This window comes from Elephas maximus, chromosome 1 (assembly GCF_024166365.1).
Source record: "Elephas maximus indicus isolate mEleMax1 chromosome 1, mEleMax1 primary haplotype, whole genome shotgun sequence".
NCBI lineage: Eukaryota > Metazoa > Chordata > Mammalia > Proboscidea > Elephantidae > Elephas > Elephas maximus.
The window spans coordinates 214,226,600-214,241,422 of record NC_064819.1 but is presented as its reverse complement, the minus strand read 5'-3'; the positions used below and the strand labels follow the sequence as shown (position 1 = coordinate 214,241,422).

Below are 14,823 nucleotides of genomic sequence, written 5' to 3'. Positions count from 1 at the left end.
GGGCGAACCACTTCACACCCACCAGAAGAGCTATAATCACAGAAACAGATAATAACAACTGTTGGCCAGAATGTGGAGAAATTGGAACCGCATACATTGCTGGTGAAAATATAAAATGTGCAGCTGCTTTGGAAAACAGTTTGTTAGTTCCTCAAAAAGTTAAACATAAGAGTTACTGTATGACCCAGCAATTCCACCTCTTAGGTATATACTCAAGAGAAATGGGAACATATGTCCACATAAAAATTTATACACGAATGTCCATAGCAGCATCACTGATAAAAGCAAAGAAATGGACACAACCCAAATGTTCAGGAACTGATGAATGGATAAGTAAAACATGGTATATCTATACAAGGGAATATTATTCAGTCATAAAAAGAATGAAGTCCTGATGCATGCTACAACATGGACGAACCTTGAAAACATGCTAATGAGAGAAACCAGCCCCAAAGGACCACATATGGTATGATCCCATTCATATAAAACATTCAGAAATGGCAAACATATAGACAGAAAGTAGGGCTGGGGGGATTGGGAGGAAATGGAGAGTGACTGTTAATGGGTGTGGTTTATTTTTTATTTTTTTTAGGATGATGAAAATGTTTCAAATTGACTGTGGTGACGGTTGTACAACTCTGTGAATATTTAAAAAAATTGAATTTTAAAGTTTAAATGGGTAAATTGCGTGGTTATGTAAACGACATCCCAATAAAGCTGTTAAAAAAGAAGAGCACTAGGGAGAGTACAGGTTCAAAATAGGAATGATCAAGAGAGGCCTCATTAAGAAGACAACGTCTGAACGTGGACTTCATTGAAGAAGGTGAGGTAGCTGGTCAACAATGAAGAACTATGGGGGAAGTCTCCCTTTGTTTTCCATTTCAAAATATCAGAGAGGCTATCAAAACCTCATTCAAGACAAAACGGACAACAGGAATGGATCTCTAACTATTACATAAATTGAATTTGTAGCTTAAAAACTTTTCAGAAAAGAAAGAAATCTCCGGACCCACATGGCTTAACTAGTGAATTATACCAAACATCTAATGAAGAAATAACACCCAATCTAAACAACCTCTTCCAGGAATAGAATAGGTGGAAACACTTCCCACCCTTGATATCAAAACCAGACAAAGAAAAACAAATAGACCAATATTGTGAATCCTCAACAAATATTAGAAAATAAAATTCAGCAACATATTAAAAGAATAATACACCATAACTAAAAGGGGTTTATCCCAGGAATGCAAAACTGTTTCAATATTCAAAAATCTATAAATGCAATCAACCACACTAAAAATCTTAGAAAAACCACATGATCACATCAATTGATGCACAAAAATTTTTGAGAAACTCAACATCTATCCATAATATATATTTCCAGAAAATCAGGATTTAAAAGACACTTCCTCAACCTGATAAAAGACCATCTACAAAAAAAACCTACAGCTATCATATTCAATAAATGTTTTCCTCCTAAGACTGGGAACAGGGCAAGGATTTCCACTCTCACTACACCTATTCACTACTGTATTAGAAGTCCTAGGTAGTGCAATGAGGTAAGGAAAAGAGATAAAAGGCATACAGATTGGAAAGGAAGAAATAAAACCATCCCTATTCACAGATGCTATAATTGTCTATGTAGAAAATCCTAAGAAATCTTCACTAGACAGGTGAGTGAGTTTAGCGAGGTAGCATAATACAGTTGTGTATTTCTATATCAGTGAATAATTAGAACCTGAAATTTTTTTAATAAAGAGAGCAACGGCAGCTCCAAAAAAAGAGAGGAATACTTAATTATTTCTAAATAATATCTTAGGTATTATTAGGTAAATCTAATATGCTGAAAACTTTAAAATACTGATAGAATAAATAAACCAAAAACCAAATCTATTGTCATTGAGTTGTTTTCTACTCATAGCAACCCTGTAAGACTGAGTAGAACTGTTCCATAGGCTTCCAAGGAACAGCTGGTGGATTTGAACTGCCGACCTTTTGATTAGCAGTGAAAGACCTAAATAAATAGGTAATGCATTCGTTCATAGATTGGAAGGCTCAACATAGCGATGATATAAATATATCTCAAATTAAGGTATAGATTTAATGCTATTCCAATAAAAGTTCCAGCAGGATTTTTATTTATTTTTTGACAACATAGAAAAACTGATTCTAAAACTTATATGAAAAGCCAAAGGAACTAGACTAGCTAGAACAATTTTGAAAACGAAGAACAAAGTTTGAGGAATCATACTACTTGATTTTAAGACGTATAAAGCTACAGTAATCAAGATGGTGTGATAATGGTGAAGGAAGAGATACATAAATAGAAGATAACAGTGAGTCCACAAATAGACTCACACAAATGGGGCTAATTAATTTTTGACTTTTAAAAACATGCAAAGGGAATTCAACAGAGAAGATAATCTTTTCAACAAATGCTACTGGAAAGCTCTTACACATGACACCAAAAGTATGACCCTAAGACAAAGATGCAGACTAAGACAGACTAAGAAGAAAGGTCTGATCTACTTCTGAAAACTAGCCAATGAAAACTCTATGGATCACAACAAACATTGTTTGATATACTGCTGGAAGATGAACCCCCTAGGTTGGAGGGCATTCAAGATACACAGTGCTGTAATAATGGACCAACCATCACGAAGATGGCGCAGGATAGGGGAAACATCTATTGTACATGGGGTTGCCATGAGTTGGAGCTGACTTCATGGGGACAAACAACAATGTAAGAAGGGAGCGTGCCTATCAGGACATCATTAGGAAGGTGCAAGAAAATGCACAGGATTGAGAAGAGGCACGTGCTAGAGGATATGTAGAAGAGGGTAAGTAAAAATAAAATAAAATAAAATATATTGACACTAAGGGATAAAACACATCACCTTATTAGAAGAATCTGGGTAGTGTTTTCCATACGTAGGAAAAAACAATTGAGCAGAGATATAATACAGAGTATTGAGAATCTTTCAATTCCCTGGACATCTATACAAGATACTCATTTTCTATTTGATTAATATTTATCTTTTCAACAACAACAGGAATTCCTATGCTGGACTTGATTCCAAATAGTAAAAATGTAGCTGTGGAAGTACAAGTAATAAGAATTGTGGGGAAAGTCAATGGGTAATCTTAGAATTAAGATACTGTTATTGTTTGGCGCTGGCGAGTCAGTTCCAACTCATAGAGACCCTATGTACAACAGAATGAAACAGTGCCTGGTACTGCGTAATCATGCTTCAGCCCATTGTTGCAGCCACTGTGTCAATCCATCTCACTGAGGGTCTTCCTCTTTTTCGCTGACCCTTTACCAAGCATGATGTTCTTCTCTGGGGACTGATCCCTCCAGATAACATGTCCAAAGCATGTGAGACAAAGTCTTGCCATCCTCGCTTCTAAGGAGCATTCTGGTTGTACTTCTTCCAAGACAGATTTGCTCGTTCTTCTGGTAGTCCATGGTATATTCAATATTCTTCGCCAATGCCACAGTTCAAAGGCGTCAATTCTTCTCCAGTCTTTCTTATTCATTGTCCAGCTTTCACATGTATATGAGGCAATTGAAAACACCGTGGCTTGGGTCAGGTACACATTAGTTTTCAAGGTGACATCTTTGCTTTTTAACACTTTGAGGAGGTCTTTCACAGCAGATTTGCCCAATGCAATTCATGTTTTGATTTCTTGACTGCTGCTTCCATGGGTGTTGATTGTGAATCCAAGTAAAATGAAATCCTTAACAACTTCAATCTTTTCTCCATTTATCACGATGTTGATTATTGGTTCAGTTGTGAGGAATTTTGTTTTCTTTATGTTCATGTGTAATCTATACTAAGAGGCTGTAGTCTTTGATCTTTGTCAGTAAGTGCTTGAAGTCCTCTTCACTTTCAGCAAGGAAGGCTGTGTCATCTGCATGTCTCAGGTTGTTAATGAGTCTTCCTCCCATCCCAGTGCCCTGTTCTTCTTCATATAGTCCAGCTTCTCAGATTATTTGCTCAGCATACTGTATAAATCTGGTGAGAGGATACAACTGCCTCTTGATCTATGTACCAGTTCCTGATGAGCATAATTAAGTGTTCTGGAATTCCCATTCTTCACAATGTTATCCATAACTTGTTATGATCCATGCAATCGAATGCCTTTGCATAGCCAATAAAACACATATAAACATCTTTCTAGTATTCTCTGCTTTCAGCCAGCATCCATCTGATATCAGCAATGATACACCTCATTCCCTGTCCTCTTCTGAATCCAGCTTGAATTTCTGGCAGTTCCCTGTCCATGTACTCCTGCAACCTCTTTTGAATGATCTTCAGCGAAATTTTACTTGGGCATGATATTAATACTGTTAGATAATTTTTGCATTCGGTTGCATCACCTTTCTTTGGAATAGGCATAAATATGGATCTCTTCCAGTTGGTTGGCCAGGTAGCTGTCTTTCAGATTTCTTGGCATAGATGAGTGAGCATTTCCAGCACTGCAACCATTTGCTGAAACATCAACTGATATTCTGTCAATTCCTGGAGCCTTGATTTTTACCAGTGCCTTCCGTGTGTTTGGACCTCTTCCTTCGGTACCATCCATTCCTGATAATATGCTACCTCCTGAAATGGTTGAACATCGATCAATTCTGAAGACTAGATGAGTTGTGGAATGAAATGTTTCAATAAGCAGATGTAATGCTAGAAGCACTCACTCTTCTATGCCAAAAAATTTGGAAGATAGTTACCTGACCAACCAGCTGGAAGAGATTCATATAAATTCCATTTCAAATAATTGTGTTCATATGGAACCTGTACATAGACCAAGAGGCAGTAGCTGGAAGAGAACAAGGGGATGCTGTACTGTTTAAAGTCAGGAAAGGTGTGCATCAGGGTTGTAGTACTCTTTCACAATACTAACTCAATCTGTATGCTGAACAAATAATCTGAGAAGCTGGGCTATATAAAGAATGCTGCGTCAAGACTGGAGAAAGACTCACTGCAATCTGCGATATGCAGACAACACAGCCTTGCTTGCTGAAAATGAAGAGGACTTGAAGCACTTACTGATGAAAATCAAAGACTACAGCCTTCAATATGGATTACACCTCAACATAAAAGAAAACAAAAATCCTCACAACTGGACCAATAAGCAATGTCATGATAAAGGGAGAAAAAATTTAAATTGTCAAGAATTTAATTTTACTTGGATCCACAATCAATGCCCATGGAAGCAGCAGTCGAGAACTCAAATGAAGTATTACTCTGGGCAAATCTGCTACAAAAGCCCTCTTTAAAATGTAAAAAAGCAAAGATGTCACTTTGAGGACTAAGGTGTGCCTGACCCCAGCCATGGTATTTTCAATTGTCTCATGCACACACAAAAGTTGGACAATAAAATAAGGAAGGATGAAAAAGAATTGATGCATGTGAATTATGGTGTTGATGAAGTATACTGAATATACCACAGACTGCCAGAAGAATGAACAAATCTGTCTTGGAAGAAGTACAGCCAGAGTGCTCCTTAGAAGTGAGGATGGTGAAACTTCGTCTCATATAATTTGGACATGTTGTCAGGAGGTACCAGTCCTGGGAGAACACCATGCTTGGTAAAGCAGAGTGTCAGCAAAAAAGAGGAAGACCCTTAATAAGATGGACTGACACAGTGGTTGCAACAGTGGGCTCACTGTGAGGATGGTGCAGGATCAGGCAACATTTTGTTCTGTTTTTTTTTTACTCTTATACAAGGTTGCTATGAGTAGGAACTGATTTGACAGCACCCAAGAACAATAACGGTATTAAAAATAGCCAAGAAAGGAAATAGGAAGTGTAGTTTAGATACACAAGCTACCCTGTGAACTTCATAAGACCAGGGACCTTGTCAGGCTTTTCCAAATCATGACATGCTCTCAATAAAACCTTACTGAATAATCTAGGATTGTGGAAAGTACATTTCATGGAATTCAGAGAAAATTTAATATGCCCCCATGATGAGGAGCTCTGAAATTGAAAATAGATCAAAAGGATGAAAGAACTTTAAGAAAGGGTGAAAAGATCATTGTGTAAAAATACGATTAGGATATGTATATGGAGCCCTGGTGGCTAACTGAAAGATTGGTGGTTCAAACCCTCCCAGCGGCTCCCTGGGAGAAAGACCTGGTGATCTGCTCCAGTAAGATTACAGCCTATAAAACCCTAGAGGGCAGTTCTACTTTTGTGACGTGCGGTTCCTATGAGTTGAAATAGACTCCATGGGACCTAACAAGAAGAGCCAGGGAATAGTTGGAAAAATGGGAGAGGCATTTCAGGTCAATATAAAAGAAATCCCTCCTCAACAAACACAGCCAAGATTTAGGAGTTCGGAAAGGAGCTGAATGACTGTTTTTAGGTTGCTAGAGATGGGGGAATTCCTGCCATGGAGCTAGAACTTCATGACTGGTATGGTCCTTTACAACTCTAAAATTCTCCATTGTAATTGAAAACTCAGAATACATTTTACAGAATAGTGTTTGGTTTTATCTGGGAGAATATTAAGAGTACCAGACTTCTGGAATTTTATGTTAAAATGTGCTTTTTAACTTGGTTTGGAAATATACTTATCACATACACATATATAGAGGCTTTTTTTCCTATAGAAAAACGCTCAAATTCCAAGTAATATAAAAAGCAGTATTTGGGACACCACCACTCTGTAAGTTAGAGATTGTCTGAAGATAGAGGCAATATTGCATTATTATTCCAAGTTATAAAAGGCATTCTCTGTAAGACTTGCTAAACCTGGATCCACCAAAAAATCAGAACTTGTGAGGAATTCTTCACTTAGCCTCCGTGAGGCTAGTTTTCTGACTTTTGCTTTGATGGCTGGTCAGAGTCTAGCCCTTGGGTTTGAAATAAGGAAAGAAAGCCATAAGAAAAGCACTTATGTTACAGCTAAATCACTTCCTTGGTTTCCTGCTCCTTTCTGGTAGAATTGTAGAGAGTGAATTTGTGTGATTTGTCAGGAGCCACGTGCTAGCAACAGATATCAAGATTAACCATGAGGTTCATGAATGTGAGGCATTTTAACTGATACACTACTGGATAGAGTTAAGTTTACAGTGGACTAGACTCACAGTGTATTAACATCCAATTATTAGAAGGAAACGCACGCTATCTCAAAGGTGCTTACTTAGTATAATTTCTTTGAGTGCTTTCCCTTCCCTCCTTCCTGTCTTTGCTCAGATGAAGCCTTCCTAGTAAAGCTGCTCTGACCACCCTATTTTAAACGTAACCTCCCTCCCATGTTCTCTATCCCAATTTCTTGCTTTATTTTTCTCTTATCAATTTCTAATATACTACCTAACTTATTGGGTTTACTTTCTGCCTCCTATCCCTACTAGAATGTAAGCTTCTCATGAAGGAAGTTTTACCTCTTTTGTTCTCTGTTGTATCACATATAGTAGGCGCAGATGTTCAATAAACTTTTTTTGTTGAAAGAACAAATTAAATGCTGTCTAACATGTAAGCAAGGAGCTCTAGGTGGACCTGGATTTACTGTGTGGCCTTGGCTGGTTACGTAACTTCTCTCTACCATAATGAAATGGGAAAAGAGGGAGTTTGTCTTCCCTTCCTCCAACATGGCGTGAGGGTGAATGATACCTGGAAGTACTTTCATCGTCTTAATGGAATGAGATAGGTAAGGCTATCTTATTATTGCAACCAGATCAGTCCTTAACAAGTATCACGTGGGGCAAATCCTCTAGCTTTGCCCTACCTTCTAGATCTGGAGAACAATCCCAAGCAGCAACATTAAGCCTCCATGGTTACAGAGAATATTACCTTTAATAAGATCAAACATAATTTTGATTCTTGCCAACCATTTTTCTACGTGTACACTGCTGAAATCAGGCTAGTCAAGTAGAATCCAAATAATTCCCCAGGCCAAATCCTTCTTACAATGAAATCTCTAGTACTGGAAGCAAACCTGTGTATTAGAGCTGCCTTTTTTTTTTTTTTTCTTCAATGATCAGTCCTTACTGATCTGGGGATGAAGTAATCATTTAGAGAGGCAGCATAGTGTAATGGTCAAAGTATTGTTGTGTGCTGTCAAGTTGATTCCAACTCATAGTTACCCCATGTGACAAAGTACAACTTCCTCATAGGGTTTTCTTGGCTGTAATTTTTACAGAAGTAGATCGCCAGGTCTTTCTCCTGTGGTGCCATATTGCTTGGGTTCAAATCTTGGCTTTGCCTCCTACCAGCTATGTTTCCTTGAGCAAGTCATTTGAATTTTCTGGCCCCTGTCTTCTCATCAGTAAGATTGGGATGATAGAGCACTTAAACTTCATAGGGTTGTTTTGATGATTAAATGAGTCAATGTGAATAAAACTCTTGGATCAGTCCTTGGCAAATAATAAGCATTCAACAAAAATTAACCATTATTATTATTACGGAAAGCAGAGTTTCTTTAGTAAATTAAAGATTTTACCAGATGAAACCCTACAAGATTCCTTGAACACTGATACTTTTAACAATGTTATCTAAGAATCTAGACAGACATTCTTTTCCCATGATGAACAATCCAAATAAAAGTCAATTTTAATGAAGATAAGTTGCCTGGATTTTCTTTAGGAGTACAACTTACTTTTTCAAATAAGATTAAAAAAAGGACAGAGAGGTTTCCTCTAATTATTTTATTGCCTTAATAGTTATGCATGCATGTAATTGTGAAGTACATGTTTTTGGTTAGTTTTTGTCTTTTTCTTTTCCATTATGATTTTTTACATCTTCAATTCCTCTTATAAAGACCTAAAACACCCAGAGTTGTATTTTTATAGTAGATATTCAATACACAGATGGTGCAGAGGCCAACTGGCACCCTTCTGCCTACCACAGCAGCCCCCAACATAGCCACAGGGCCCACGCCCTCAGCCCTACCACTGACCAACCCCTTTCCTAGTCTGGATTTCTGTTTAATAGAAGTTTTAATTGGTAGTAGGTCGGATACAACACTGATTTATTAATGCCATTGTAATAACAGATTTACAATTGTGACAGGAGTAAGAATGTTTTGGTAGTCCTTGAGTCAGCTGTACTTTGGAATGCTCTTCTGAGCCCGAAGGTTGCCCTGTTCTGCAAGGCAGACTGAGACTGTGTCCTGACTTCAGTTCTCCAGCTCCTTTTAATGCAGGAAGTTACCCACATTATCAACTCTGGTTAGTATGGCTATTAGGTTCTAGGACAGGAGAATATCTCCCTTTTCCATCTACCTGCCCAGGTGCCCCTCAGCTTTACCTTTGTCTCCTGATTGAGGGGGTCCATCTTTGGTCCCACTTGTGTTCTATACCTCCCCTATTTTTAGAACTCACAATGTCAATTATGCCTTTTTTCCTAAATATTTTTTTTCCTGTGGTTTTTGTAGGGGAGGGAACAGTTTCTTCCACTGAATGTATAAATATGCTTGCATCTCCCAAACTGAAGAATACAAACAAATGCACACCCTCTCTAAACACAGTAAGTCCTCTAACTTCTGATTAGTCTCTCTCCATTACCATCAGGACCAGACATCTTGAAAATCCATCCTGTATCTGCTGCTTCCCCTTGCTCCCCACAATCATTCCTTGTCCACTGCAACCTCCCTCTGCATCCAACACTCCACTGAGGTTACAACAAGCTCTGAATCACCGCAGTTAGTGTTCTATCATTTGTATCCTTTTCAACATCTACAACATTTGATATTCCCGATTACTCCTTTCTTAAAATACCTCTTATTTGATTTATAAAAGTCTTTGACTTTTTGTTTTCTATTTTGTCTACTCTCTTGGTTAAGTGGTAGAATTCTTTCTTTCCATGCCGGAGACCTAGGTTCAATTCTTGACCAGTGCACCTCAGCACAGCCACCACCTGTCAGTAGAGGCTTGCGTGTTGCTATGATGCTGAGCAGATTTCAGTGAGGCTTCCAATATGATGGATTAGGAAGAAAGGCCCGGTGATCCACTTTCAAAAATGAACTAAAACCCTATGGATCACAATGGTCTGATCCAGAACCAGTTAAGGGGGTGGCACAGTACTGGGCAACTTTTTGTTCTGTTGTGCATGACAGTGCCAAGAGTCAGGGGCCGACTCAGCATAGACCATTAAAACATGCTCATTGACTTTGTACAGATATTGAGAATATTAGACTGTGGTACAATAAGGAATTTTGATAAAGAGATCCTTTTGGACAGTAAACATGGAGAAAATTGAACTTATATCAAGACATAAATGCCTTTCCAGCTTAAACAAATGTCACTGACACTCCATTGAATCAGTCTTAATTCTTCGCCTGAGATTTAAAGCCAACTTCCCCCATGAGTCTATATGAAAGATATTTGTTGTTGGAGCCCTGTTGGTGCAGTGGTTAAGAACTCAGCTGCTAACCAAAAGGTGAGCAGTTCGAATCCATCAGCCGCTCCATGAAAACCCTATGGGGAAACTCTACTCTGTCCTATAGGGTCACTATGAGTTGGAATCAACTCAATGGCAATGAGTTTGGTTTTGGTTGTTGTTGTTAGGTGCCATCAAGTTCGTTTTAAATCTTAGTGATCCTATGTACAACAGGACGAAACACTGCCTGGTCCCACATCATCCTCACAGTCATTCTTATGCTTGAGTCCATTGTTGTAGCCACAGTCTCAATCCATCTCACCCAGGGTCTTCCTTTACCAAACATGATGTCCTTCTTCAGGAACTGGTCCCTCCTATTAAGTACATGAGATGAAGTCTTGCCATCCTACCTTCTAAGGAGTACTCTGGCTATACTTCTTCCAAGAAAGATTTGTTCATTCTTCTGGCCATGGTATGTTCAATATTCTTTGCCAACACCATAGTTTAAGCCATCAATTCTTCTTTGATCTTCCTTATTCATTGTCCAGCTTTCCTATGCATATAAGGTGACTGAAAATACCATGGCTTGGGTCAGGTGCACCTTAGTCTCCAAAGTGACGTCTTTATTTTTTAAAACTTTAAAGAGGTCTTTTGCAGCAGACTTGCCCAATGCAACATGTCATTTGATTTCTCGGCTGATACTTCCATGGGCATTGACTGTGGATCGAAGTAAAATGAAATCCTTGACAATTTGAATCTTTCTCTGTTTATCATGATGTTGCTTATTGGTCCAGTTATGAGGATTTTTGTTTTCTTTGTGTTGAAATGCGATCCACACTGAAGGTTGTATCCTAGGTTTCCATCAGTAAGTGATTCAATTCCTCTTCATTTCAGCAAGCAAGGTTGTGTCATCTGCATAACACAGGTTATTAATGAGTCTTCCTCAATCCTGATGCTGTGTTCTTTTTCATATAGTCCAACTTCTTGGATTATTTCCTCAGCATACAGATCAAATAAATATGGTGAAAGGATACAAACCCGATGCACACCTTTCCTGACTTTAAATCATACAGTATTCCCTTGTTCTGTTCAAAAGACTGCCTCTTGGTCTATGTACAGGTTCTAATTAAGTGTTCTGGAATTCCCATTCTTTGCTATGTTATCCATAAGTTGTTTTGATCCACACAGTCAAATGCCTTTGCACAGTCAATAAAACACAGGTAAACATCTTTCTGGTATTCTCTGCTTTCAGCCAAGATCCATCTGACATCAGCAATGATATCGCTCATTCCACATCCTCTTCTGAATCTGGCCTGAACTTCTGGCAGTTCCCTATTGATGTACTGCTGCAACCACTTTTGAATGATCTTCAGCAAAATTTTACTTGTGTATGATATTAATTAAACAAAAAAATTTTTTTTTTTTTTTTATATTGTTCGATAATTGCTGCATTTAGTTGGATCACCTTTCTTGGTAATAGTTATAAACATGGATCTCTTCCAGTCAGTTGGCCAGATAGCTGTCTTCCAAATTTCTTGCACTGACGAGCACCTCCAGCGCTGCATCCATTTGTTGAAACATCTCAATTGGTATTCCTTTAATTCCTGCAGCCTTGTTTTTCCGCATTTTTTTCAGTGCAACTTGGACTTCTTCCTTCGGTATCATCGGTTCTTGATCATTTTCTACCTTCTGAAATAGCTGAATGTCGAGAAATTCTTTTTGGTACAGTGACACAGTGTATTCCTTCCATCTTCTTTCGATGCTTCCTGGGCTGTGCAATATGTTCCTTGTAGAATCTTTCAATATTGCAACTTGAGGCTTGAATTTTTTCTTTTCTTTCCACTTGAGAAATGCTGAGTGTGTTCTTCCCTTTTAGTTTTCTAACTCCAGGTCTTTGCACATGTCATTAGGATACTTTGGCTTCTCAAGCAACCCTTTGAAATCTTCTGTTTAACTCTTTTATTTCATCGTTTCTTCCTTTTGCTTTAGCTACTCTACGTTCAAGAGCAAGTTTCAAAGTCTCTCCTGGTATCCACTTTGGTCTTTTCTTTCTTTCTTGTCTTTTTAATGACCTTTTGCTTTCTTCATGTATGATGTCCCTGATGTCATTCCACAACTTGTCTAGTCTTTAGTCATTAGTGTTCAATGGGTCAAATCTATTCTTGAGGTGGTCTCTAAATTCAGGTGGGATATACTCAAGGTCCTAAATTTTGGCTCTTGTGGACTTGCTCTAATTTTCTTCAGCTTCAACTTGAACTTGCAAATGAGCAATTCATGCTCTGCTCTGCAGTCAGCCCCTGGCCTTGTTACGACTGATGATTGAGTTTCTCCATCTTTTCTTTCCACAGACGTAGTCAATTTGATTCCTGTGTATTATATCTGGCAAGGTCCATGTGTATAGTCGCTGTTGATGTCACTGAGAAAAGATATTTGCAATGAAGAAGTCATTGGTCTTGCAAAATTCTATTGTGCGATCTCTGGCATCATTTCTACCACCAAAGCCATATTTTCCAACTACTGATCCTTATTTGTTTCCAACTTTCACATTTCCATCACCAGTAATTATCAATGCACCTTGATTGCATGTTCGATCAATTTCAGACTGCAGAAGTTGGTAAAAATCTTCAATTTCCTCATCTTCGGTATTAATGGTTGGTGTAAAAATTTAAATAATAGTTGTATTAGCTGGTCTTCCATGTAGACGTATGGCTATTATCACTGACAGTGTTGTACTTCAGAATAGATCCTGAAATGTTCTTTTTGATAATGAATGTGACACCATTCCTCTTCAATTTTTCATTCCTAGATAGTAGACGAGATGATTGTCTGATGCAAAATGGCCAATAGCAGCCCATTTCGGCTCACTAATGCCTAGGATATCAATCTTTATGTGTTCTATTTCATTTTTGATGACTTCCAATTTTCCTAGATTCATACTTCATACATTCGATGTTCCGATTATTAATGGATGTTTGCAGGTGTTTCGTCTCATTTTGAGGTTTTCATTGGCCAGTTTTTTCAGAAGTAGACCACCAGGTCCTTCTTCCCAGCCTGTCTTAGTCTAGAATCTCTAGACTGAATCCTGAAGGTATTTGAAATACAGGTGACATGGCTTCCAGCATCACAGCAACACGCAAGCCACCACAGTACAACAAACTGATAGATGCAGGGGTTTAGAGGTACTAAATGATATAATTCTTAAGGTTTAACAAACCCACAAATTAAATTAACAATAAAAAATTTTCAAACCAATAGGCTATGGCTCCCCTAGGACAGAGACCATTTATTTGTTCTAAGATATGACGGAAATTTAAAATTAAACAACAGTTAAGGCAATGCTTTTCTTTCATGTACCCATTTATATCTTACCCACAGAACAAATACCTTAAAAAAACATTATCAATAAGAGAGTGCTACTGGAACTAGGTGGATAAATATATAACAATATATATTTCATGGATCATAAATAGATACTTATATCCACAAAGCTGATGAACATTTCCACTGCTAGTTTCCCAATATTTCATCTTCTCTCCCACACATCAGTCTTTTATATGAATTTATAAGTATACGAATATAAATATATTTAATAAATATAGATACATATTAAAAAGACTATATTAGAATATATTTCTAATATTTTTTTATATACTAGTCAAAGTGAGGAGAAAAAGAAGGCAAATCTTTCTTAAATGAAATAATTTCATTTCAAATATGGATAATCTTTTTTTCTAGAAAAATCTGCAAGACACAATTTTCCACATTTTGAAGAATTTAGGTATTTACTTTGTGTATATGATATTCATACCTGCTGAGGTTTCTCGAAATTTGTCACTCGTCTTCTTTTTCCTCCATTTCCAAGGCTTAAAGATTTTACCAATGGTGGATAGTTTTCCCTTTCTCTTGAAGGGAGGTGTTTGGGAACCTGCTGTGGGGCCATCTGAGTTTGCTAGAGAAGCTTTGTCCAGTCCGTCAACTGTATTAAAGAAAAAATAATGTCAGACAAGGGCTGTAGTAAAAGTTTGAAACAACATTATCTATTTCTTCATGGGTTGTTAACAGTAAGCACAACCACTCTAATTGTAATCTCATATGAACTTCATTTTGTCCCATTTCCCAACTAGCAGGAATCCCCTGATATCAACTGGTAAATAAATTGATCAGAAATTATAGTCACTGTATTCATTTTCAGGAAAAAGAAAGGAGAGACCGACATGGAAGGGCCTGAGAAAGGTGTACTAACTCCATCTGCGACAACTGTATCAATATTTTGTGTAGGAATACAACATTCTAAATATCCCTAAAATAGGATGTTCTTCTAGAGACTGTTTTGGCATTCTCAGTAATAAATATTACAGTTACGGTTTAGTTAAAATCATATATTCTCCTTCACAAAATGAAATTTAGTGCCAAGAAGCTACATTTTAACTACCTTTTTGTTCCAACAACAAAAATTTTTCAACTACAAATAAACTGATAGCTAGCACTACCA

General features: G+C 37.6%; 1 protein-coding gene across 5 annotated transcripts in view; it reads right to left on the bottom strand.

Annotated features, from left to right (window-relative positions):
• The window catches only part of PHACTR2 (phosphatase and actin regulator 2), a 337,195-nt gene that overhangs the window by 87,416 nt on the left and 234,956 nt on the right, over positions 1-14,823 (bottom strand). For all 5 annotated transcript variants that reach the window (XM_049902589.1, XM_049902579.1, XM_049902599.1 and 2 more), the window contains one exon: positions 14,140-14,307. In XM_049902589.1, the coding sequence (XP_049758546.1) occupies positions 14,140-14,307 (168 nt within the window). The remainder of the gene's footprint in view (positions 1-14,139; positions 14,308-14,823) is intronic.